The 27,032-nt window shown below is 46.7% G+C and overlaps 1 protein-coding gene across 1 annotated transcript in view; it reads left to right on the forward strand.

Moving 5' to 3' along the window:
• GRK4 (G protein-coupled receptor kinase 4) overlaps positions 1-27,032 on the forward strand; it is a 115,783-nt gene that overhangs the window by 69,693 nt on the left and 19,058 nt on the right. Inside the window, exons 6-11 of the mRNA XM_007953518.1 lie at positions 3,307-3,410; positions 4,858-4,950; positions 6,379-6,442; positions 9,116-9,256; positions 13,648-13,838; positions 16,291-16,328. Of these exons, the coding sequence (XP_007951709.1) occupies positions 3,307-3,410; positions 4,858-4,950; positions 6,379-6,442; positions 9,116-9,256; positions 13,648-13,838; positions 16,291-16,328 (631 nt within the window). The remainder of the gene's footprint in view (positions 1-3,306; positions 3,411-4,857; positions 4,951-6,378; positions 6,443-9,115; positions 9,257-13,647; positions 13,839-16,290; positions 16,329-27,032) is intronic.

Below are 27,032 nucleotides of genomic sequence, written 5' to 3' on the forward strand. Positions count from 1 at the left end.
AATAACGAACGCTGGCGAGAATGTGGAGAGATTGGGACTCTCACACACTGCTGATGGGACTGTAAAATGGTACAACCATTGTGGAAAGCAGTATGGAGATTCCTTCAAAAGTTGGAATTAGAAATACCATTTGACCCAGCCATTCCATTATTTGATATATATCCTAAAGAAGTGAGAGCCATGACAAGAACAGACATATGCACACCCATGTTCATCTCGGCACTATTTACAATTGCCAAAATATGGAAACAACCTAGGTGTCCATCAACTGAAGAATGGATAACCAAACTATGGTACATCCACACAATGGAATACTATGCAATGCTAAAGAGTAATGTAGAATCTGCAAAACACCGCATAATGTGGATGAACTTAGAGGACATTATGCTGAATGAAATAAGTCAATCACAAAAGGACAAATATTGTATTAGTTCGTTATTGTAAAAAGTTATGGAAAGGTTCATCTGGAAGGAAATTTTCTTTGTTGGTTACCAGGGGTGGGAGGGGAGAGGAGGGACCACCGTTATATAGATAGAGTAAGTATTGTTTTGAGTGAAGAGAAGGGCAATGTACCTAATGTGAGTGATCAATATGGAGGCATTAAGAAGAGAAAGACATAGAGAGGTACATGGGAGTTACAGACAACAAAGACGAACCCTTTTGCTCATACAGTACTGCATTATCAGTGAAGGCAGACATGGGTATACGGGAGAATAGATGGATGGATGATAGGCTGAACTAGTAGGTATGTCTATGAAGGGGAGTGTACCTAAGAACATGAATAGGGTTGGCAGACAACGGTCCTATAATTTTATGTGTATGATCTGAATTCTCAGGTGTATAGTAGAGCTGACAAGAGGCAAGGTGGTAGTCACTGCTTGGTCACAGCCAGCTTCCCAGATGGACCGAGCAGTTGAACCTGTGGGCCCGGGACCGTAGTCACAGGGGACATCAAGGTCAATTGGCATAACATACTATACAAAATATTGTTCCACCTCCTACTTTGGCGAGTAGCAACTGGGATCTTAAAAGCTTGCAGGCTGCCATCTAGATGCAATGATGGGCCTCTCCTTGCCCAGAGCAAAGAAGAATGAAGAAAAACAAAAATTCATGGAAACAGTTAGTCCTAGCGACTGGTACACCATCCAATCTGCAGCCAAACGACTATGAGACCAGAAGAACTAGATGGTGGCCAGCTACCAGTGTCAACCACTTGGAAGGGAATCTATGTAGGAGATCCTGGATAGAGAGGGAGAACAATGTGGACAAAACTCAAAATCATTTGGAGAAAAAAAAAAGGGAGGGGACCAGGTTTGCTGGTGTGATAGAGCCTGGTGGAACCACTGAGACTATGGCCCCTAGCTACCCGTCGGTCTGGAATTGAACCCACACCTGTGGCTTCCAGCCAAGCAAAAGACAGGCATATGAGTTGAACATTTACGTGCGGTAGAGACTCTCCTTGGAGAGAACAATCATGGGAGAAAGAAGGGCTGCTTATGCACAGGAAGACAGCTCAGGGGGCAGGAGGGCATGGAGAGATGGACACAGGGAAGAGGTAATTACTGGGAGGAAGTGGGAGAGAAGCTGTTGCATTGTGGTAAATTGGGGTCAATGTCATGAGACAAAGTGTATGTGAACTGCTGTATAGAAAATGAATTTGCTCTGTAAATTTTCACCCAAATCACAATAAAAGAAAATAAATGAAAAAAAAAAAAAAAGATGTTTACTTGTGTTTTATTGACTATGCAGAGGTATTCGACTGTGTGATTGACTATGCAGAGGCATTTGACTGTGTGGATCATAACGAACTGAATTATGGATAACATTGAGAAGAATGAGAATTCCAGAACATTTGATTATGCTCATGAGGAACCTGTACATAAACTAGGAGGCTATAATTCAAACAGAACAAGGGGACACTGCGTGGTTTAAAATCAGGAAGGGAGTGTGTCAGGGTTGTATCCTTTCACCATACTTACTCAATCTGTATGCTGAGCAAATCTGTGAAGCTAGACTATATGAAGAAGACTGTTGCATCAGGATTGGAGGAAGACTCATTAACAGCCTGTGATATGCAGATGACGTGACTTTGCTTGCTGAAAGTGAGGATGACTTGAAGTACTTACTAATGGAGATTGAAGACTACAGTCTGCAGTATGGGTTACACTTCATTACAAAGAAAACAAAAATCCTCACAACTGGACCAATAAGCAGCATCACAATAAGAGGCGGAAGGATTGCGGTTGTCAGAGATTTCATTGTACTTGGATCTAGAGCCAACAGCCAAGGCAGCAGCAGTCAGGAAATCAGACATCGTGCTGCATGGGGCAAATCTTCTGCAAAAGACCCCTTTACAGTGTTTAAGAGCAAAGATGTCTCTTTGGAGACGTAGGTGAGCCTAACCCAAGCCATGGTGTTTTTAGTCACCTCATAAGGATGTGAAAGCCAGACAATGAATAAGGAAGACTGAAAAAGATTTGATGCCTTTGAATTGTGGTGCTGGCGAAGGATACTGAAAATACCATGGACTGCCAGAAGAAGAACCAACAGGTCTGTCCTGGAGGAAGTGCAACTGGAATGCTCCCTGGAAGCGAGAATGGCCAGACTTCGTCTCGTTTACTTTGGTCATGTTGTCAGAAGGGACCATTCTGTGGAGAAGGACGTCATGCTTGGTAAAGTGGAGGGTCAGCAAAAAAGGGGAAGACCCTCAACAAGGTTATTGTTGCAGTGGCTGCAACAGTGGGCTTGAGTACGGCAAAGACTGTGAGGCTGGTGGATGACCAGGCATGCGGCTGCTTAGAGTCAGAGCCGACTCAGTGGCACCTAACAACAACAACTGGCTTGGAGGTGTTGGCACATTTTTACTCCATCTGTATGAGAAAAAAGAATCTCTGGTAGCATAGTGCCTAAGGCACTTGCCTGCTAACCAGACGGCTGGCGGTTCAAACCCACCAGCCACTCCTCGGAAGGAAGGTTGGGCAATCCTACTTCCGTAGTGATACTGCCTCGGAAACCCAAGGAAGGGTCGCTATGAGTCGGGGCCGACTCGACGGCAAACAGCAACAACAACAACAACTTATTTCTAAGGGTTAGTTTGTGTTTTTGTGTGTCAAGATCAAGGTCTACAAAGATAGAAGGCAGCCATGAATTCTGGAGAGTGGGCCGGTGCAGGCTGAAGGTGGCACTTTGACTCGTTACTTCGTATGATACAGTGTGTTGGGTTTTTTACAGTAAGCATTGGGTTTTGTTAGCAGCGGGTAAACTGTAGTCACTAACTGTTACACGTTGGGTTTGTGCTGGATCCAGACATCTGCAGCCCTCTTACCAGAAATACTGCCGGATGTTGTGCTGCGGTGCAGAGAGAGACTGGCAGAGGCTCCTTCCAGAGAGATCTTCCAGGAGTGCACTAGGTGAGTGGCTGGGCCAGCCCCGCACCTGGAGCGTGCGGCTGAGCCTGACACAGGGCTCTCAGATTGCCTGCGTTAGACAAGAACCCCTCCAGTGAAGGCCATCACCTGCCCTAGAAGGTCAGGGACGAGGACTGCTAACACATGTCCCTAGAATCTCCTTCCAGAATGCTTGTGTCCAGGATGAAAACATTCTTATGGAATGATTTTTTTTAGATGTGGGCACTCACTGAAAAGATCTTTTCTCTGAATCTTTGCAACATGGACAGGATGTTTCTAAGCCAGAGCACAAAACACCAAACCACACCCACTGCCGTGGAGTCCATTCTGACCCACAGCGCCCCTAGAGGACAGAATGGAACTGCCCACAGGGTCTCCAAGGCTGTCAATCTTCACAGAAGCAAAGCCCAAACCACACCCACTGCCCTGGAGTCCATTCTGACCCACAGCGCCCCTAGAGGACAGAGTGGAACTGCCCCAAAGGGTGTCCAAGGTTGCCATCTTTATGGAAGCAAACTGCCTCATTTTTCTCCTGCAAAGCAGCTGCTGGGCTTGAACTGCTGACCTTTTGGTTAGCAGTCCAGTGCTTTCAGCACACTGCCAGAGCACTGCAGCTGAAAATCTGACTTAAAAGACACAGGAAAAGAAAATGGTTTCTGAGGTGACATAGGCCCAAAATCTGTCTGCCACCCTTTGTACATGATGCTGGCCTTCAGGTGTCACTCAGCAGGTGTTTGCTGTGTGCTCCCTGTCAGGCACTCTCCTGCAGCTGGGGTCATAGCAAGGAATGAGGCAAAATAAATCCTGCTGACGTGAGTGTACACTCTTGCACGCCCCAGAAAGCAAACAAACACAACAACCTGTGCCCTGCAGTCATCTTGGACGCAGGTGACCCGTGTGTGACGAGGTGGAACTGTCCTGTCAGGCTTGCTTGGCTGTACCCTGCAGAAGCAGGTTTTTTCTGCATGCCACTGGGAGGGTCTGTGCCATGAGACCCACGCATAGACACCCCTGGGATGTGTTTGAAAATGTGGTCTTTCTACTGACAGATTGTTTTAATCAAGTGTTCCTGGGGAGCTCTGGTAGCATAGTGCCTAAGGCACTTGACTTCTAACCAGAAGGCTGGCGGTTCAAACCCACCAGCCACTCCTCGGAAGGAAGATGGGGCAATCTACTTCCATAGTGATACTGCCTTGGAAACCAAAGGGGAGGGGTCGCTGTGAGTCAGGTCCGACTCAACGGCACAGAACAACAAGTGTTTCCTGGCTTTGGGAGGGAGAAATGATTCTGTTGAGTTTGTGCCTTCTCGTTGTCGCTGCCAGCCCTGGAAAGCAACGTGCACTTCTCTCTGAACAGAATTGTCCTTAGTGACCGACTCTCCCGCGGCTGCTCAAACAGGTTTCGTGTTGCAGTGTGGCACATATGTAACTGCCTGAAATCTTCTTTCTAGAATTGTTCATAATTATTTAAGTGGAGAACCATTTGAAGAATACCAAGAAAGCCCGTATTTTTCTCGGTTTTTGCAGTGGAAATGGCGGGAAAGGTATGTTCTAATTTAAAATTCAGTGAAACAGGTAGTAACTTCTCATGATACACACTGATTGGCTTACACACCTTTCCCTCTGCCAGAAACGCTCAGGTTGATTACAGTCTTTTTTGGGCAGAAATTACTAATACATATCACAGGGGGTCCCCGACTTGTGACAAGGTTCCGTTCTGATGTAAATCCAACACCTTTTTTCTTTTCGTTTTCCTTATTGTTACCTTTTAATATCAGTATCTTTATTAAGTCTGATCTTTGAACACCTGAGAATGGTCACCTCCGCAAATTGTGCCCTGCCACGTTGTCCGTGGTGCGTGCTGCTAACCACAGGATGTACACGAGGACACAGATCCTCCCAAGTGCGACTCGTGACTTGAGCATGTTGTCAGTCGAGCAGGACCTTTGTCAGGCTTCCTTTGATTCACTTGACTCTTCTCTCTTTAAAGTGGCAGCCGGCCCTGGTGGTGATAGACGGTAGCACATATGTTATGCTTCCTGACCTTCGTATGGTACCAAACCAAAAAAACCAAACTCACTGCCGTCAAGTCGGATCCAACTCAGAGCGACCCATCCTTGGGTTCCCGAGGTTGTATATACGGAAGTAGATTGTCCAACCTTCCTTCGGAGGAGGGCTGGTGGGTTTGAACCGCCAGCCTTCTGGTTGGCAGTCACATGCCTTAGGCACGGAGCCACCAGAGCTCCCTCATGCAGTGCGGTGGGGCCTTTTGCTAGCTGTGCAGCCTTGGACAATGTGTGTCCCTGTTTGAGTGGCAGCACCTTGCTCTGTAAAATGGAAGAACTCCAGCACCCACCCTATGAAATCATTACGGGGGCCCCTGGGAAACTGCACAGAGTGCTTAGCGCAGTGCCTGGTGCTTGGAACGAGGGCATCATCCTCAGTCAAGAAGTCCTGACAGTGATTGTTGATTGAGGAAATTTCCTGTTCAAGTTCACACATTGTTCTGAGACTTTGGGGTTTGGCGCAAGCATCTTTGAGGCCCCTTTCTCCAGGGACAGTGTGCTGTGCATGCTGCACGTATGGGTTCCTCTGACAGTTTGAAAGGTGAAGCTGTTAGCGTGCCCGGGACTGTGTGATACCCCCAGCACACACGCAGATCCTGGTGAGGGCTCTGAAATACCTGTGTCGGGTTGGTAAGGACAGTCGAACCATTGTGCATCTTACAGCAGTGTCTTCAGTAAACCTTCAGTATTTCTGCACGTGTGTGTTCTGATCCACGTCGGCCAGGGCCACTAGAGCTGCTCCACCAGAGGGAGCCGCCGGCCCAGGGCCCACACTTTGTCCTGGGCTTTCCCTGTGGGTACCGTGGGTCACCCAGGCGGCCGAGCCAAGAGCCAGGCCTTTCAGTGGTAACCTAACAATGCAATATGAGACCTGAAACTGTTTGTTTCTTTTCCCCCATTGATTAGGCAGCCAGTAACAAAGAACACCTTTAGACATTACAGAGTTCTGGGCAAAGGCGGATTTGGAGAGGTGAGTCCTGTGTGGCCGGTTCTGAGCAGTACTTCCAGGTAAATAACCGACCAGGTGATTAAAAGCCTTTGTCCTCCCCCACGGGCTGGCTCTGAGGCCAATAGTTAACAAACTGTACACGCAGACCACTGAGCCCAGGATGACACACCCACACACTCTATGGAAATACATCCCTTAGAGCAGTGGACCACGGGGCAACATTCAGGTTGAGGCAGGACAAACAGGAGTGCATACATAGGAGGGGCACAGGGGGAGGGGTACGGGCTAGGGAAGGGAGGAGACCGGGTTGGGGTTGGACATGGTAAATGGGGAGTGAAACTAAAAGTACATGTAACGTTGAATGTAAAACAAGCTCTTAAAATAAAAAAATAAATAAACCTTTGTCTTAAGGTATGGTATCAACTTGACCAACACCTTTCTTTCCTTGCTGTGTGTCTAGGGAATAATTCGAGTAAAAAAATTGAACAACTCACTGCCGTTGAGTTGATTCCGACTCCTAGCGACCCCTCCTTGGGTTTCCGAGGCATTATCTCTACAGAAGTAGATCGCCCAACCTTCCTTCCGAGGAGTGGCTGGTGGTTAGCCAGCCTTCTGGTCAGCAGTCAGTCGCCTTAGGCACTGCATCACCAGAGTCAGGCATGAGCATTCAGATTGAGTGCTGAGCAAAAAGTGCTTTGCTGCCAGCTGTCAAGCCATCACTATTGTTTGTGACTTTACCTTTCGCTGCTTATTTCACCCTATTTTCCTCGCCCGTGTTCTAAGGATTAACAGTTTGTCCTGATTTAGAAGATTATCCTGGTTCTACATTGTGGAATTCCCATAATTCTATTTCCATAACTTGATGAGCTTGGAGAACTAGCCTAGCACTTTGTGTATACATAGTGTATTGTTAAGTGTGCTTCCATCACTCTGTTAGGAGAGAGCGATACACAGACCCTGTCCTCACTTTTCAACATGGCTGGGTTCTGAGGACCAGGTCATTATGTGAAAATTGGCGTTGTGTGAAAATGAAGGCACGACTGCATTGTTACCTACCTGCCAGGTTACACCGTTACCTCACCAGTGCCCTTTGTGTCCGAGTTCCAGTCCCATGTTTTCTTTGTCCAGATACTGGCACCAGAATCTTCCATTGGGTTTGAAAGGACAAATGTGGTGGTCTTGTGTGTTAATAACAGTGACTCTTTTGCTTGTGTTCAGGCTGTAAGGTCCTGAGGCAGGGGCCGTGCAGGGGAATTGGGCAGGCCTCTCTGTTGTCATGGCTTTAGAGGCAGCAGCGGCAATGGGAAGCACCTGTAGTTTGGAGTCAAGTGGCCCTGAGTTCAAATCCTGGCTGTGTCACTTCCTAGCTAACCCAACGAGGTCAGGACTCCTGAGCTCTTGGGCCTGAGTTTCCTGATGCTCAGCGGGGACAGAGGTACTGATGCCTCTTCCCTGGGCCCCGGTGAGGATTGAAGTAGAGTCCAGGCTAGCTGCGGGTTCAGTGCCTGCTGCCCTTACGGCTTCTCTCTTCCCTCCCCGAGAGGATGTGGCTCCTGGCTGGCAATTCCACGTGTAGGAGTTTATCTCATGTAAACGGTAGACTGAGGCGCCAGGATCTGTGTGAGCAGAATTAAGGGTGTGAAGATGGTGTGGCCCTTTTGGAATAGTCACAATGGAATACTGTGCTGTAATTAAAAAACATATTTTAGGAGATTAGGAGAATACTTAGTGATAGGGAAGCAGTCACATTACAAAACTGAAGAACAAAGTTAAGAAATAGCGTCTGCTCTGTAGGTGGCTGTGAGTCGGAATCAGCCTGGCGGTGGTGGCTTCGGTTTTGGTTTATTTTGTGTATGCTCGTTGTTGCTGGGGAGGGTCGGGTCTGTGTTCCTGTCAGAGGTGGACTTAGAAGCCTGTACAGCAGAATGGTAATGATCTTGGAATTAGAAATGAGGTATTTTCCTCATTGTCCTTAGTCAAACTTGGAGAGTTTTCCACAATGAACTCTATTACTTTTGCCATCAAAATTATTTATTGTTGGATTAAATTATGTCTTGAATTCACTTTTAAAGTAATCCTGTGTGTGTGTGTGTGTGTGTGTGTGTGTAGTAGCTGGGAGTCGGATGAATCAAGACTGGCCCCATGTTGGAAACTATGAAACCTGACTGACACATCCATGGAAGCTCATTATACCATTCTCTCTGTCTTTGTATGTTTAAGATTTCTCATAATGTGAAATTAAATAATAGGTTAATTTTACTATAAGAACTAACTAGAACAAAGGCATAAAAGTCTATGAGTCTGTGAATTCTGTAAAATATATTTCCTCATATTCTTGAACTCTTTAATATGAAAAAACCAAGAATTTCTTAAATTTCATATTTCTAAACTTTTGCTGTCTTGCAAACAGTAAAATGGGCCTCTGGAACTTTTTTTAATTAAGCAGATGTCCCACGATCCTATATGGACAGCAGGTGGTGTTCCTGGTTGGTCTCGGCATTTGTGAAGCATAGTGTTGTGTTCCCGTGGTTCTCACGGACGCTCTATGGTCATATCCTTTCCAAGGGGAAGAGCCGACATGCACCCTCCAGTGCCTCCACGCTGACGCGGTGTTTACTTAGAGAAAACTGTTCTATGTTTAGCCTAAGGAATATGGGGTATATATGAATCCCCTCCTTTTTTTGGTAAAACCAGGTGTGTGCCTGCCAAGTGCGAGCCACAGGAAGAATGTACGCCTGCAAAAAGCTGGAGAAAAAGAGGATCAAGAAGAGGAAAGGTGAAGTTATGGCTCTGAACGAGAAGAGGATCTTAGAAAAAGTGCACAGTCGATTTGTAGTAAGTATCTCCATGTACCCGCACTGCCTGTTGCCTGGTCAGTGGTGCTGTGTAAGTCTCGTGCCTTCGAGCCCCTGAACTTGCATAGGCTGTTTCTTAGCTTACATGGGCCTTTACTGGCTGGTGCTATTAACAGACGCTGGCGCTGGCTGGCTAGTTTCCAGTCACTGCCCTGCTTGTTGGAAGGCAGGTCTTACCAGATGTGGGCATAAAGCAAGGTGCTCCCACGTGCACATCCTCATGTGTCCCAAGCCATTGCTGTCCACCATCATACGTTCCTGCCCGTGACTCTCCACACCTTCAGGTTTACAGAGTGCCTTCAAGTCCCCTTGGTCCCTTTGGTGTTGCCTGTTGAAGCTCCCCTCCTGGGACAATCTCAGTCCCCTCCTTGTGCTTACCCTTCAGTTTGCCACTAGCCTCATCCTGAGCCGTCCCCCACCCCCACGGCCACCTGCTGCCATGGCTTGGGTCCCCCGTGAGCTGCTCTGGGGGGGCACAGTGGCTTTGATCTGCCTAGTGATACCATCTCCTCACTGGGGCCTCCCCTCTTTGGCCTCTGTTACTGTTCTTTGTCCTTGTGTGACACTTGGCACGTTTTCCTCCAGGCTCTCAATTAGAGTCTTCCCATCCTCTGAAGCCTTTCAGGTAAGGCTTCAACATCCAGGGGACAGCACAGAGTCCTGAGAGACACCCCAGGCTCTAGGCTGTGTGTTCTGTGGTGTGGTTTCCATCTCCAAGCCTAGCTCTCTCCATCTGAGTTCATATTTCCTGCAGCATCTACTAGAACACGGAGGTCTAGTTGAGGAGGGCATGTGAGGATAGTTCCTGAAACCACTGTAAGCTTCCTAACACCGTTGATTCCTCACGTTGCGGGCAGCTGCTCTGTGCTGGGGCCAAAGTTCTGAAGCGCTGTGCCTTCACAGCTGTCACCCGACCTTAAGAGCAAGGGTTTATGGCTGTGACATGTTGATGTCAGCTACAGTGACGTGAAAATCGTTCATCTTTGGAGCTGCTTTAAACGTTTTTGCTTAACAACCCTGAACTGTGGGGATCTGTAGTCTAGCTTTATGAAGGGACCAGATAGTGGCTACCAGTCTCTGCTCTGGGCCTCTTCCAGGGGATCAAGGAAAGCCTGCCTTCTTGATTGTTTCTTCTCCCTGGTTGCAGCCAGTCAGCAGGTCCTAGGTCACATTCATCCTCTCCTCTCCACTTCCGTCACCCTCAGCCAAGCTCCCAGCTTGCCCCCGTGCCCCTTGCAGTCCCCTCGCCACAGAGCACTATGGGTGACGTCTTGAAGGTTTCCATGATGATGTTCTTCCTTCCTGATCCACACTCTCTGTGGCTCCATCACACTAAGACTAAAATAAGCCCTCGGCTTCAGCTCTCAGGCACCGAGTGACTGCTCCCGTGCTCTCTGCTGCCGTCTCCCACCAAGCTTCTCCACTGCAAGGACCGCGAACAACTGTGCCATCTGCCTGGATGCCAAAGGGGCAGGGAGCGGCATCTTGTGGCCTCCTCTAACCCCACAAGAGGAAGGCAGAGTCACCATCAGCAGCCCAAGGCCTGTTCCTGTGAGGCAAGACATGCTGCCTCCCTCCAGCCCTTTCACCAGCCTTGACACCAACCGTTCCTCCCGCAGCACCCACCACCTCTCTGCTGGGTTTGATCATTCACTGCAGTGGGCACACAGAACTCACAGATTATGGGGTTTATTAGGGAAGCACCAGGCTACAAGTCAAGTTCAGGAACACGCTTGGTCTCTCTCAGCCCATTGTCTCTCAGTTGACAGCCTCTCTCACTAGCGCATGTCTCTTGATGTCTCTCAGCCAGCAATGAGAGATTCCTTCTGCCTCTAGGAGGGCTCCTTTTAAGCCTGGCAGAGTAGCCAAACTAACCAATCCCAACATTAGAATTCTATATACCTGAGAGCGAGAGAGAGCACTTCCCAGAAGATTGCCTTGTGCTGCTCCCCACAGAACACCCCAGGTGGATAACTTAAACAATCAGGAGCTACTCAGTTGCTCACAGCACATTCCACCATGGAGTTTACACAGACTCATGGCTAGAAAAGCCGCACTATGTGATTTACTACACCTCCTTGGAGCATCTCTGTGCTATCTTTGGGCACCTCCCCGTCCTGTGCTCTCATGGGGGCTTACGTGTGAATCACTGTCTTCAGTTATCACTCTCTGACATCTGTGTGTTCATCTGTTTATCATCTGTCCCCTGCGCTGACCCCCTCACTGCTGCAGGAGGGCAGTCAGGGTCTTGCTCACTGCCGTATCCCCAGTGCCTAGAACAGGCCTGGCGTGGTAGGAGGTTCTCAGCGTTACTTGGTTTGTTGAGTGAATGATTAGTCACTGGAGGGAGAGAGTAAGGGATCCCTGTTAACTCTTGGTTATGAGGGGAAAGGCCCAGCCGGAAATTCCGCGCTATTGAATCGCCTGTTACATGCCCGGCCGGCCGCTGCGGTTCACAGTGGGCAACCTCCACAGAGGCTGCGTTTCTCAGAAACGCCGCTGCTCCCTCTGTTCTCACTCTCACCAGTCTCTCCACCCACCTGCACCTGGCAGCCCTTCTCCATTGTTTACTGCGTCATGACCGTGTTGGGTTCATTCAGGAGGGAAAATCAATTAGTGTAATTCATCACATTAGCTGAGTAAAGGAGAAGCACTGTATGATTATCTCAGTAGGTGGAGAAAAGTGTTGGATAAAATTCAGTGCCCTTTCGTGATTAAAACCACTAAGCAGGCTGAGTGGCAGGGAGCCTGAAGAAGAGTTCTCAGACCTCACAGCAGTGGAGGAGACAGTCTGTGATGCTCTGGACAACAGAGAGTGTAGCCAGGTTGCAGGCACAATACTAACCACAAATGAGAGAATGAAATGCTCTAATGATACCACTTACGATAGCTCAGAGCATCACCACCGAGGGCAAAAATATAACAGAAAGGTGCAATATTCCTACACTCTCAGCTATAAAATGTTGTTGTAAGCAATTGAAGAAAAGCCACAGTCTTGGGGTTAACTTTTGAGCCTAGAAATGGACTCACTTACATGGATTGGGTCTCAGCCCAACAGTAGAAACACCTATACACACAACACCCACCCCAGGATGATGCACCCACCTACTGTAGGGAGATGCACCCCTTGAAGCAATCACCCATGAGACACCAGAGGGGTAGCAGTCACACAGAGGGAATGCTGGACAGACAGGAATGCATGGACGAGAGAGACACGGGGGATAAAAGAAAGAAAGAAAATAATAATAATAAAGAAATTGAAGAAAAACCTAAACAAATGGAGAGACACCATGTTCATGGACTGGAGACTCTGCTGTGAAGATGTCAATTCTCCCCAAAATTAACTTGTAGACAAGATAGAGTAAATGCAGTTCCATTCAAAACCCCAGCAGGGATGTGTGTGTCTAACATGACATGCAAACCAGCATACAAATGGACAGCAAGCTTGAGCAGGCATTGTACAGAAGAGGATATCCCTGGGACTAAGACGCATGCTCACAGCGACCCTATCCCACTGCCATCAAGTTGATTACGCCTCATAGCAACCCTGTAAGACAGAGAGCAGCTGCCCCGTGGGTTGCCAAGACTGTCACCTTTACAGAAACAGGCTGCCACAGCTTTCTCCTGTGGAGCCACTAGTGGGTTTGAACCACCAACATTTCTGTTAGTGGCCGAACGCTTAACTGCTCCACCCCAGGGGTCCTCAGTGACCCCATATGTTTATTAGCCCTTTGGAGATCCTCTCTCATGAAGTGCCTGCTCAAGCACGTTGTCCTTAGGGTTGTTTCAAGTTGAAGTTGACTTGATGGCATATAGCAAGAACGATGAACATTGAAAGTAGAGGGGTGTCCCGTTGATTTGTGTATTCAGAGAACTGCAGGTTCCGACTGCAGTAGGACACCTGTGTGCTCCCAGGAGCATGGCTGAAGGTGGGCGGATGGCCAGCGGCCAAGGTCGGGAGGCTGGGGAGCAGCAGAGCACCCTGCCCTGCTGGCGGCCGAGGACGTGTGCCGACCTGCTGATGACTGGAGCCGAGTCCAGGGGTCAGGACCCGGGGTCTTCCCAGCGTGCCGCCCACTCACTCAGTAAACTTAGAAAGTCCTCTCTTTGGGCACAGAGCTGCCAGGGACAGATGTTCATGTTGTACCATGTCGCTTGGCGCACGGCACCGCCGTCCTTCCCTAGGGGGTCTGTCACTCGGGCCAGGTGGGAGGAGGGCCTGGTGTGTGTAGCACGCGTCGCAGAAGTATCTCGTAGTCGGGTGTTTTCGGTCTAAATCTAACACAGACTGTTTGAAGGCTATCAGCCAGTGAGTCAGTCGCCCCCGAATCAGCGGTTTGTGTTTTGTGTTTGTGACACTGTTGTCTTTAGGTCAGTTTATCCTACACGTATGAGACCCGAGACACCTTGTGTCTGGTGCTCACCATGATGAGTGGAGGAGACCTGAAGTTTCACATCTACAACCTGGGCAATCCTGGCTTCAATGAGCCGAGAGCCGTGTTCTACGCCGCAGAGCTGTGCTGCGGCCTGGAAGATTTGCAGAGGGAACGGATCGTGTACAGGTGAGTGTGGGCTAGGTGACGAAGCGTGAGCCTCAAGACCCCAGCCTCCAGAACCTTCGGCCACACGCTGCGTGAGGACCTGGGCTGGAGGCAGCCGGAGAGGCCGCTCTGACCATTCCCGAGGGCGTGGGCCCTCACACCATCAGAAAAACGGCAGCTGTGGTCCACCGTGGTGTCTTTAGTAATCATTTTAGATCATTTTAGGAAGAAAGCTGTCCTCCTCCGCCCCTGGAATTCCTGGGTTCTGATTCTCTTCTTAGTCCTGGTCACAGAGAAAACTGACGTTTTCCTCTTTAAGACAGCGCCACGCTGTTGACCGGAGTGGCTGGGCGTCTGCGTCTCATCCGGCACCTTTCTCCATGTTGTCCGTCTCTGATGATAGCCCTCCCAGTGGCTGGGTAGCACATTTTTTCATGTAGTCACTGGCTAATCTTCTGTCTTCTGTGGTGATATGTCTATTCAGATATTTTAAATGGAATTATTTGTCTTCTTACTGAATTATAAGAATTCTTTATGTATTCCAGATATGAGTCCTTGACCAGGTATGGAATCTGCAAGTATTTTCTCCTGGTTTGTGATTTGTCCTCTCAGTTTCCTTCCTCCCTTCTTCTCTTCCTTTTTCTTTTCCTTCCTTCCCTCCCTCCTGTTTTTGGAGAAGCAAAAGTTGTTTATTCTAATGAAGTCCAATTTGTCACTTTTTTCTTGTATTGGCATGTTGTATCTAAGAAATCTTTTTCTTACCCAAGGTGGTAAAGATTCGCTCCTTTGCTGTTTCCTAAAGGTTCTGTCATCGTAGCTGTTAGATTGAGGTTGATGGCTGACTGTGGGTTAATATTTGAGCATGGTGTGGGGTGGGCTCTAACCCCAGTACCACTTCTTGAATATACTGTCTTTTCTCCATTGAGTTGCCTTGGCACCTTTGTCAAAAGTCAATTGGCTCTAAATGTGAGGGTTTATTTCTGGCCAGAAGGCTGGTGGTTCAAACCCACCAGCCACTCCTCAGAAGGAAGGTTGGGCGATCTACTTCCGTAGTGATACCTCCCAGGACTGACTCGACGGCAGTGAGTTAGCTTTGTTCCACTGATCTGTAGGTCTGTTCCCATGCCAGTACCACACTGTCTTGTAGCTTTGGAGAAACTTTCAACATTGGGAAGTTTTGAAATCCTCTGGTATTGTCCTTTTCAAATATTGTTTTGTCAATTCTGAGTCCTTAGCATTTTCTTGTACTTTTTAGGATCAGCTTGTCAGTTTCTGCACAAAAAATAACACACTGCTAAGGCTTGTGTTCTGGTGGCATAGTGTCTAAGACATCTGACTGCTAACCAGGTCCCCTCCCAGAGCTATTGTCATGCTCATGCTCTCTCTGTGGTGGGAGCTCCATTTTGCTGCCTTGAACCCCTCCTGTGTAGGTGCCAGGGATGTGTGCACAGTGGAGGGGTGGAGGGGTCCTGAGTGAAGACCGGTGGTTGGGAGAGGGCCACACTCGGAATCAGGGTTCAGGAGAAAGCCCTTGAAAAACAACGGTTCTCTCCCTAAGAGAACAAAAGAGTAAGTTGTTTGAGAGATTAAGTCTAAAATATTTTAGCCTTTAATAATCTCAGTTTGTGAGAAGTTGCTGGCACCCCTGCGAGTGACAGTGACTTGTTTATGCCATATTTCTCCCCGGGTGGCACACGCTCCTTCAAACCCTGCAGTGACCTGGATCAAGAGTGGGTGGTGACCACTGTGATTCATGGGGGAGATACTGAGCTCAGACAGCTGCCAAGGGGCACAACTGGAGTTTGGATCCATGTCTGTCTCACCCTGAAACTGACTTGTCCCATGGGATGTTTTCAGTTGTTGAAATTTTAATGATAAGATGTTAATGAAAAGAGAAGGTGAGCCAATTTCGTTAAAGGTGAATTCATTTCCTTGCTACTGGGCTGCACGCTAAGGAGCTGTGGTGGCACAGTAGTTAAAGCATTCAGCTGCTAACCGAAAAGTGGTCAGTTCAAACCCACCAGCCACTCATGGGAGAAAGATGAGGCAGTCTGTCTCTATAAAGATGTACAGCCTAGAGAGCCCCACGGGGCAGTTCCACTCTGTCCTGTAGGGTTGCTATGAGTCGGAATCGCCTGGTTGGCAGTGGTTTGGTTTTGTTGAGCTGTGCACTTAATCACTATCTGATGAAACCCGTGCACCCACCCAAAGCAGCCCATTTGAGTCCCATGTCGGAGGCAGGCTGTTTGCTGAACGAATCGTGCAGGACCCTGTCCGGCTGCTTTAAGCCACCTGGAGACAGATGCTTTGTGGCTGCCTGGGGGCTCATCTTTGCATTCACACAGGATGGTTTTGTTCCCTGCTTCTCCAGCAGTTGTTTGTAGCCATGGAGATACATGGGGCGGCTTCTGGCAGGTGCTGAGGGGTCATGGTCTGGTGTCTGAGTAACTGAGCCTTATTTCTTTCCCTGTAGAGACCTGAAGCCCGACAACATCCTCCTGGACGACCATGGTAAGTGAGAACGTGCCTTCCAACACCGAAAGCGGGGTCTTAGCTGGAAGGACTTGGACACGGAGAGCTGATGTGGCCTCCGCCAGTCAGTGCAGAGCAGAGACAAGAGCAAACACAGGGCTCAGGTGCGGGTGCGTTCACACACAGGCAAAGGCGGGCATGGCCCTCCCGGACTCAGGCAGGAGCAGGGCTGGCGGTGCTCTCACAAGGCCTTGAAACTCAGAGTGAGAGCATCTCTTTCTCGGCCTCCTGTTTCCCCACATCGTGCTTGCTTCTCGCGGCTTTACTCTGGTCCCTTCTGAACACCAGCGTGCTGCTCAAGGTGCTGTCCCCTTTTCACCAAGCACCTGTCATGGAGCCACAGCAGAAAAGACGCAGGCTTTGTGTGACTGGCAACAGGGGCCATGGGAGAATGGATGGGACCTGACCCTCTGGCCAGCACGTTAGTGCCCACTCAGACCTTGGTGTCCAGAGTGAGGTACTCCAGAGATGTGCAAGAATTGCGCTTGACCCTTGGACAGTGTGTGGGCTTCGGGCCGCTGACCCCCACAGTCAGAATGCCACCTAGAACTTTGGACTCCCAGAAATCTAACCACTGACAGCCTCCTGCTGGTTGGAAGCCTTCCTGATGACATAAACAGTCGATTAGCACAGGTCGTGCCATATGGTTACTGGACTTTCACGGGAAGAGGCTCACACACGTGCACAGCAGAGGGGTTGATGAAGCACAGCGTGAGGGTCCCTGTTCGTGGAGTGGACGTGGGCCATCAAGGTCATGTCATCATCCTCGTTGTCTTCCCAGTGAGGGGCTGCAGAGGAGCAGGCAGCCGCAGGGGCTGCTCACCTGTGTCAGGTGGCAGAGGCCGAAGAGGTGGAAGAGACCGGAACAGCGGGTGTAACTTGACGGAAATACGTCATAATTTTGGCCGACTTTTTGCCTTTTCCTTTCTCTAAGAATGTTTCTAAACAGCACCAATCTTTCTTCCACTGTTTGCTTTACTTTCAACGCCTGCATCACCGACGGGTCTGTGTGGTTGGCGAACCAGCCCTGGGAAGCGGGACCTTCTTACGTCGGTGTGGTCTGGCACTGCGGTTCTCCACCCTCTTCCTCCTTGTCTGGCACTGGTTGGGAGGCACTGGCCTCCGTCATGCAGTCTTGCTCCTTCCTCAGGTGTGGTGTCCACCAGCTCTTGAGCTTCTCCAAGCTCCACGTCTTGAAATAAGGCCGTGTGTAAGAGGACCAGTGCAATTCAAGCCTGTTCTTCCAGGGTCACTGTGTTGCTGCTGTGGGCGACCGTATTAGCAAGGGTGAGTGGCACTGGAAGGGAGTGGTTTTCCTTGGCAGGCTAAGGAGGGTCTTACAGTCTAGCAGAGGGCCTAAGCCAAGGCCACAGTGGCCCCTTCAAAGGAGAGGACATGCTGGTGCGGCAGCAGGACTTTGCGCCGAGTGGGGGCTGGGCAGCAAACGCGGACGCTGTGGGTCGGTCCTCGGCCGCCTGTGCTCTCGACCTGATGCTCTCGTGCTTGGTGTCCAGCTTGTGCCTGAAACGCCCACCTGGGGGAGCAAAGTGCTAGCGCTTATTTTACACAAGTGTTAAGGTTTGAGGAGGGCCTTGCCCATGGGCGTGGCCACAGCTTCTGGCCCTTAGCCCAGAGCTCATTCTTCTGGCAGCTGCTGCCTGGAGGTGGCACTGAAGCAGCTCAGACAGGCAGGAGGCACTCCGCCCAGAGGGTCTCGAGATGGCCTTTAGCGAGACAGGTGTCCATGTGCGCAGTCAGCAAGCTTGTGTGGAAAGAAGGAATGAGCCTGTTGGCATGTGGCCACTTGGTCACACGCACAAAGCGGGACTCGTGAGCTTCACAAGGGAGAGGGGGGCTTCACAAGGACGCTGGCACTTCTTCATGTGTTTTGATGTTTGAACCCTGGGAACATGTCACTTGTTCAGACAGCAGTTTATTCTGAGTGGCATCAGGGCAGACCCAGATGTTTACAGAGTTTTCTTGGCGTAGCTCCTTCTTGGACTTCACTCGACAGACCCCAGATGGCTGATCTTCCCAGGGTTTCCTCCCTGCCTCCCTGACTTAGCAAGGCCGCCTTGCTCTGCCGGGGCTCCCCCTCCCTGGCCCCCCCTGCAGCTCCCATCCAGGGAGGACGCCAGGGTGACTGGAGGGCTGGCCTCTGTGTCTCCCTTCTCAGGAAGCATGGCCCTCTGCGGCCTGCCGAGCTGTGTCAGCCGAGCCGTTCCTGAGTGCTGATAGTGGGAGCGACTCCAGAGCTCGAAGCGGAAGTCCTGGGCTTCCTTCACCTAGCACAGTCCCACTTAAGAGCGATTGTCCCACGTGACTGCTTTTTGTGCTTCGCTTAAGAAATCTGACGACTCCTGTGTCACAAAGCTGTTGTGTTTTCTTTTTTAAAACTTCTTGTTGGGATTTGGGTGCAGTTTCACAAAGCAGATGGATTTGACACCCAACAGGCCGTGCACATGTTGTTTGGTGGCTCTGCTTACTTCCCCACAGTGTGATGTCTCTCCTCCCGCTTCCTCCCTCGGTGACCCTGCCCCGTGTCCTCCTTTCCTGGGTGTCCTGTCTCCCTACCTTTCTCCCTGTGCGGATGCTGCCCTTCTGATCTCCCAGCGTCCGTCATTCTAAGGAGGCCATCTCTGGTGCAGGCGTTCAGCTCGCAGGCCTGTCTGTTTGGCTGAGCATTAAGCCGCAGGAGTGAATTCAATTCCAGACCCGAAGGGTGACTCAGAGCCTTAGTTACAGGGGGTTGTGTTTTCTTGTAAATACAACATTATTTTATCTTCCCTATTTACTTCTGTAATCCCATCTGGAATTGATTCTGCCCCCCCCCCTTTTTTTTAAGTTGTGGTTTGGGTGGAAGCTTACAGGGCAAATTCATTCTCCATCCAGCAGTTCATACACATTGTTTCAGGACATTGACTGCAATCCCCACAGTGTCACAGTTCTCCTCCCACTTCCTCCCAGTGGCTGGCTACCTTTTGCCTGTGTCTTTCTTTCCTACACATTGCTGCCCTCTGAGCTCTCTCCCTGTGCCGCGACGAACGTGGGTGTGCATATATCTGTCCATCTCCCGGCTCTCGCTTCTTTAGGATATGTACCTAGGAATGGGGTTGCTGGATCAAATGGTTTTTCTATTTCCAGCTTTTTAAGGAAGTGCTATACCATTTTTCAGGGAGCTCTGGTGGTGCAGTGCCTAAGGCATTTGACTGCTAACCAGAAGGCTGGCGATTCCAACCCACCAGCCACTCCTTGGAAGGAAGATTGGGCAACCTACTTCTGTTGAGATACTGCCTCAGAAACCCAAGGAGGGGTCCCTTCAAGTGACATCAGCTCTACACCAGTGAGTTAGGTTCTTTTTTAATACCCTTTTCCACAGAGATTGTACCATTTCACAGTCCCACCAATACTGTAGAAGAGCCCCAGTCTCTCCACACCCTCAACAGCATTGGTTATTTTCTGTCCTGGTGAACTTTGCTGTTTGCTGGGGTGAGACGGTATCTCATTGTTGTTTTGATTTGCATCTCTCTAGTGGCTAATGACTATTCCTACAGGTGCGCGGTAATGTACCAAACAGTGTTTCTTTGCTATTCATAAGGTTTTCCCTGGCCAATTCTTTCAGAAGTGGGCGGCCTCTTCCTTCTTCCTAGTCTGTCTCAGTCTACAAGCTGGGCTGTTACCTGTGTACCAGGTGCATTTCTGCTGGGTTTTAAACACCAGAGGCTCAGCCTCAAAACTCAAGTCTACATGTCACCACAGTAGGACAAACCAACAGACAAGTTTGTCTTGCTGTTGGAGACCTCTCGTATCACCCCCAACTGGGTCCCTGTGGCTGACTGTACCTCTGTCTGGCTTCCTGGCTTTTAATCCCCTTTCTCCTGCTCTTCTGCCCTGCTGTTTTGTGCGTCCCTGAGTTGTCCCTGGGGCTGACTGCTCCTCTGTCCGGGTTCCTGGCTTTTTATCCCCTTCCTCCTGCTGTGCATGGGGTCGCTATGAGTCAGAAACGACTCGACGGCACTTAACAACAACAACAAGTGGCTAATGATCAAGAACATATCTTCTTGTGTTTGTTGGCCACCTAAATATCTTCTTTGGTAAAGTATCTGTTAATGTCTTCTGCCCATTTTTTAATTGGATTATTTGTTGTTTTGATGTCAAGGTGTCAAGAGTTTTCTATAAATTTTAGAGATAAGTCCTTTCTCAGATATATCCTTGCTGAATATTTTTTCCCCAATCTGTAGGTTCTCTTTTCACTCTTTTGGGAAGGTCTTTTGATGCACATAAGAATTTAAGTTTCAGAATGTGCCAGTCATCTAGTTTATCTTCTGCTGTTTGTGCCTTTTGGGTTATGCTTTGTAGGCTATTTATGCCATATTTTAGGGCCTCTATGTTTGCCCCTACTTTTTCTTTGATAAATTTTACAGTTTTAGGTTTTACATTTTAGTCTTTGATCCATCTACAAATAGCTTTTGTGTATGGTGTGAGGTACAGATCTTGTTTCATTTTTTGGCAAATGGATATCCAGTTTTGCCAGCAACATTTGTTAAAGAGACTATCTCTTCCCCATTTAATAGATTTTGTCCCTTTGTCAAAGACCAGCTGACTAGAGGTAGATGGATCTATTTCTGGGTTCTCAATTCTGTTCCACTGGTTATGTGTGTGTCATTATACCAATACCAGGCTGTTTTGACTACTGTGGCTATATAATATGTTTGCAGATCTGAGAGTGTGAGACCTCTTACTTCTTCAGTAAACAAAACAAAACAAATTTGTTACTGTCAAGTCAAATCCAACTCATAGCAACCCCTCCTTGGGTTTCCAAGGCAGTATCTTTATGGAAGTAGATTGCCCAACCTTCCTTCTGAGGAGTGGCTGGTAGATTTGAACCGCCAGCCTTCTGGTTAGCAGTCACATGCCTTAGGCACTACATCACTAGAGCTCCCAGTAGTGCTTTGCTTATCTGAGGTCTCTTTCCATTCCATATAAAATTAGTGATTGGTTTTTCCATGTCCATAAAGAATATTGATGGAATCTGGATCTAGATTGCATTGAATGTATAGACTGCTTTGAGTAGTATTGACATTTTCACAATATTCAATCTTCCTATCCATGAGCATGGAATGTTCTTTCATTCATGTAGCTCTCTTACAGCTTCTTGAGGTAGTCTTTGAATAGGCCTTTTGTGTCCCAGCTAAGATTTATTCCCAAGTATTTTATCTTTCTGGTAATTATTTAAGTGGTATTGATTTCTTTATTTCCTTTTCTGAGACCTCTTTGTAGAGGAATCCAACTGATTTTTGTATGTTGATCTTGTATCCTGCCACAATGCTTAATCATTCCATTAGTTCCAGTAGTTTTCTTGCTGAGTCTCTTGGTTTTTCTAGGTGTAGGATCATATCATCAGCAAATAGGGATAGTTTGACTTCTTCCCTACCAATTTGGATGTCTTTGATTTCCTTTTCTTGCCTTATTGCCTGGCTAGGACTTCCAATACAATGTTGAATAGAAGTGATGATAGAGGGCATCCTTGTCTGGTTCCCATTCACAAAGGAAATGGTTTCAGTCTCTCTCCATTGAGAATAATGTTGACTGTTGATGTTGCATGTTGTTGTTGTTGTTGTTATGTGCCGTCAAGTTGGACCCAACTCTTAGCGACCCCTCCTTGGGTTTCTGAGGCAGTATCACTATGGAAGTAGATTGCCCAACCTTCCTTCTGAGGAGTGGCTGGTGAGTTTGAACCACCAGTCTCCTGGTTAGCTGTCAAGTGCCTTAGGCACTACGCCACCAGGGGTCCTTGATTTTGCATGTTGTTATTGTTGTTGTTATGTGCCATCAAGTCAGATCTGACTCATAGTGACCCCTCCTTGGGTTTCTGAGGCAATATCACTACAGAAGTAGATTGCTCAATCTTCCTTCTGAGGAGCGGCTGGTGGGTTTGAACCAACAGGCTTCTGGTTAGCAGTCAAATGCCTTAGGCACTACGATACTAGAGCTCCTAATATCCTTCATTATGTTGAGGAATTTTCTTTCTATTCCTATTTTGCTGAGAGCGTTTATCAGGAATAGATGTTGGATTTTATCATATGTCTTTTCTGCATCAATTGATATGATCATGTGGTTCTTCTCCTTTGTTTTATTTATGTGGTGGATGATGTTAATTGTTTTCCTAATGTTGAACCATCCTTGTATACTTGGTATGATCCCTACTTGGTCATAATGTATGTTTTTTGGATGTGTTTTTGGAGTCTGTTGGCTAGGATTTTGTTGAAGATTTTTGCATCTATATTCATGAGGGATATTGGTCTGTAGTTTTCCTTTTTACTGGTATCTTTGTCTGGTTTTGGTATCAGGGTTATGCTTGCTTCATAATATGAATTTGGGAGGATTCCATCCTTTTCTATGTTCCGGAATAGTTTGAGTAGGATCAGTTATCAGCTCTACTCTGAATGTTTGGTAGCATTCTCCAATGAAACCATCTGGGACAGGACTTTTTTGTTGGTAGTTTTTGTATGACCTGTTCAATTTCTTCTTTTGTTATGAGTCTGTTCAAATTTTCTGCCTCAGTCCATGTTTAGGTAAGTAGTGTGTTTCTAGAAATCTGTCCATTTCTTTTACGTTTGCAAATTTGTTGGAGTCCAGTTCTTCACAGTATCCTGATAGCATACTTTTTATTTTGGTTGGTTCTGTTGTGACGTTGCCCATTTCATTTCTTATTCATGTTATCTGTATCTTCTTCTTTTCCTTTGTTAACTTTGCCAGTGGTTAGTTGATTTTATTAATCTTTTCAAAGAACCAACTTCTGGTCTTGCTTTTTTTCTTTTCTATTGACTTTCTATTTTCTGTTTCATTTATGTCTGTGCCAATCTTTATTATTTCTTTTCTTTTGGTGACTGTAGACTTTTTTGCTGCTTTGTTTTCTAATTGTTAGAGAGGTTGGGTTAAGGTGTTGATTTGAGCACTTTCATCTTGAAAGTTGTGTATTAAAGTCTCCTATTACTCTAGGAGCTCTGGTAGCATAATGCCTAAGGCACTTGACTGCTAACCAGAAGGCTGGTAGTTCAAATCCACCAGCCACTCCTCGGAAAGAAGGTTGGGCAATCTACTTCCATAGTGATACTGCCTTGGAAACCTAAGGAGGGGTCACTATGAGTTGGGTACGACTTGATGGCACATAACAACAACAACAACAACAACAACAACACTTACTCTGGAGTCATCTGTTTGTCCTTCAGTTCTATTAAAGTCTGAGTTATGTATTTTTGGGCACTTCATCGGGTGCATAGATATTAATTATGGTTACATCCTCTTGTTCAGTTGATCTTTTAATTGTTATATAATCTTCTTTTTCTCTTATGGTGGTTTTTGTTTTAAAGCCTATTTTATAAAAAATTAATATTGCCACTCATGCTCTTTTTTTATCGCCATTTGCTTAATGTATCTTTTTCCAACCTTTGATTTTTAGTCTATTTTTATCTTTGTGTCTAAGGTGAGTATCTTATAGACAACATACTGATCATCGTGTTTTCTCATCCAGTCTGCAATTCTCCTTCTCTTCAGTGGTGCATTTAATTCATTTACATTTAGTGTAGACAAGTATGAATTTTTGCTGTCGTTTTGTTATGTATTTTGTGTGTGTGTGTGTACTGTTGGCTGATTTCTTTGTTCCACATAATTTTCTGTGCTGAACTAATTTTGTTTATGACTTTTGTTATCATTTCCTTCCTTGCTATTGTTTTAGTATTTGCTGTATATTTGTGCTTTTCCTCCTTCTTATTTTGATGCAAAGGTTTATTATTTTTCTTTGAGGTTACCCTATGATTTATTTTCTTCTTCCCAGGTTTCGAACAGTCTATTCCATCTTGCAATTGTCTTGACTTCCTCTCCATTTGGAAGTTCTGTACGTATACTATTTATTATCTCTTTCTGGTTTGTAGTTATCCCCATTTTCCAATTGCTGTCTCTGGTCCAATCAGTTGTTGCCTGCTTTTGTTGGTTCTCTTTCCCTTTAGCATCTCTTGTAAGTGTGGTCTGGTATCAACAAATTGTCTTAATTTCTGTTTATCTGGAAATGTCCTAATTTCACCATCATATGTAAGGGACAGTTTTGCTGGGTATATAATTCTTGGTTCTACCACTCAACTGTCAGTTTGTCATACTGTGGTGCTTTGCGTGTTGCCGTGAGGCTAGAGGCTATGCCACTGGTATTTCAAATACCAGCAGGGTTCACCCATGGTGAACAGGTTTCAGTGGAGCTCACAGACTAAGACAGACTTGGAAGAAGGAAGGGGCCATCTACTTCTCAAAGAATTGGCCAGTGAAAACCTTATGGGTAGTAGTGAAACATTGTCTGATATATTACTGGAAAACTTTATGAATAGCTGTGAAACATTGTGTGATATACTGCCAGAAGAGGAGCCTCTCAAGTTGGAAGGCGCTCAAAATATGACTGGAGAAGAGCTGCCTCCTCAAAGTAGAGTTGACCTTAATGACTTTCAGGACCTCCATTTGCTGATGTGGCATGACTCAAAATGGGAAGAAATAGGCTGCAAACATCCGCTAATATTCAGAATGTAAATATACAAAGTATGAATGTAGGAAAATTGGAAGTTGTCAAAAATGAAATGGAATACATAAAGATTGATACCCTAGGCATTAATTAGTGAGCTGAAATGGACTGGTTTTGGCCATTTTGAATCAGACAGTCATATGATCTACTATGCCAGGAATGACAAATTGAAGATGAATGGCATGGTGTTCATTGTCACAAAATACGTTTTGAGATATATCCTGAAGTACAGTACTGTCAATGATAGGATAATATCCATATCCCTACAAGCAAAATCAGTTAATACTACTGTTTTTCAAATTTATACACCAACCACCAAAGCCAAAGATAAGAAAATTGAAGGGTTTTTTTACCAACTTTTGCAGTCTGAAATTGACTGAACATGCAATCAAGATGTGTTGATTATTACTGGTGATTGTAATGCAAAAGTTGGAAGCAAAGAAGAATCACCAGTAGTTGGAAAATATGGCTTTGGTGATAGAAATAACGCTGGAGATCGCATGGTATAATTTTGCAAGACCAATGACTTATTCATCACAAATACTTTTTTTCAACAAGGTAAACTGAAGCTTTACACATGGACTTCACCAGATGGAGTGCACAGGAATCAGATCAACTACATCTGTGGAAGGAGGTGATGGAGAAGTTCAATATCTTCAGCCAAAACAAGGCCAGGAGCTGACTGTGAAACTGACCATTAATTGCTCATATGCAAGTTCAAGCTGCAGCTGAAGACAATTAAAACAAGTCCATGAGAGCCAAAATATGACTTGATTATAGCCCACCCCAATTTAGAGACCATGTAAAGAATAGATTTGACACATGGAATAGCAATAACCAAAAACCAGACAAATTATGGGATGACATCAAGAAAATATCATCCATGAAGAAAGCAAAAGGTCATTAAAAAGACAGGAAAGGAAGAAAAGACGAAAATAGATGTCAGAAGAGACTCTGAAACTTGCTCTTGGATGGAGAGTAGACAAAGCAAATGGAAGAAACGACAAAAGAGCTGTGAACAGAAGGTGTCAAAGAGCAGCTCCAGAAGACAGTCAGTTATTATAATGGAATGTGCAGACCTGGAGTTAGAACACTGAAAAGAAACAACATGCTCGACATTTCTCAAGCTGGAAGAACTGAAGAAAAAATTCAAACCCTGAGTTGCAATATTGAAAGGTCACACAAGCAAAATATTGAATAATGCATCAAAAGAAGATGGAAAGAATACACAGAGTCACTGTACCGAAAAGAATTGGTTGATGTTCATACATTTCAGGAGGTAGGATATGATCAAGAACCAATGGTATTGAAGGAAGAAGTTGAAGCTGCACTGAGGGAATTGACCAAAAACAAGGCTGCAGGAATCGACAGAATATCCACTGAGATGTTTCAACAAACAGATGTTGTACTGGACACTTACTCGTTTATTCCAAGAAATTTGGAAGACAGCTACCTGGCCAACTGACTGGAAGATATCTATGTCTGTACCCATTCCAAAGAAAGGTGATCCAACAGAATTTGGAAATTATCAAACAATACCATTAATATTGCATGCAAGTAAAATCTTGCTAAAGATAATTCAAAAACAATTACAGCAGTATATTGACAGGGAACATCCAGACATGGAAGTTGGATTCAGAAGAGGATGTGGAACTAGGGATAGCATTGCTGATGTAAGATGGATCTTGGCTGAATGCAAAGAATACCAGAAAGGTGTTTATTTATGTTTTATTGACTATGCAAAAGCATTCAACTGTATGGACCATAACAAATTGTGGATAACATTGAGAATAATGGGAATTCCAGAACACTTAATTGAGCTTATGTTGTTGTTGTTGTTAGGTGCCCTTGAGTCATCTCTGATGCATAGTGACCCTAAGCCCAGCAGAACAAAACATCGCCCGGTCCCGTGCCAGCTCCACGATCCCTGCTTATACTTGAGCCCATCACAACAGCCACTGTGTCAATCAATCCCATTGAGGGCCTTCCCCTCCCTTGTCGACCCTCCACCTTACCTGCCATGACATTCTTCTCCAGGGAATGGTCCCTTCTGACAACATGACCAAAGTAGGTGAGACGAAGTCTGGCCATTCTCGCTTCCAAGGAGCATTCCGGCT

The sequence above is a fragment of the Orycteropus afer genome, unplaced genomic scaffold (genome assembly GCF_000298275.1).
Source record: "Orycteropus afer afer isolate SDZICR_OR568_19922 unplaced genomic scaffold, OryAfe1.0 scaffold00398, whole genome shotgun sequence".
NCBI lineage: Eukaryota > Metazoa > Chordata > Mammalia > Tubulidentata > Orycteropodidae > Orycteropus > Orycteropus afer.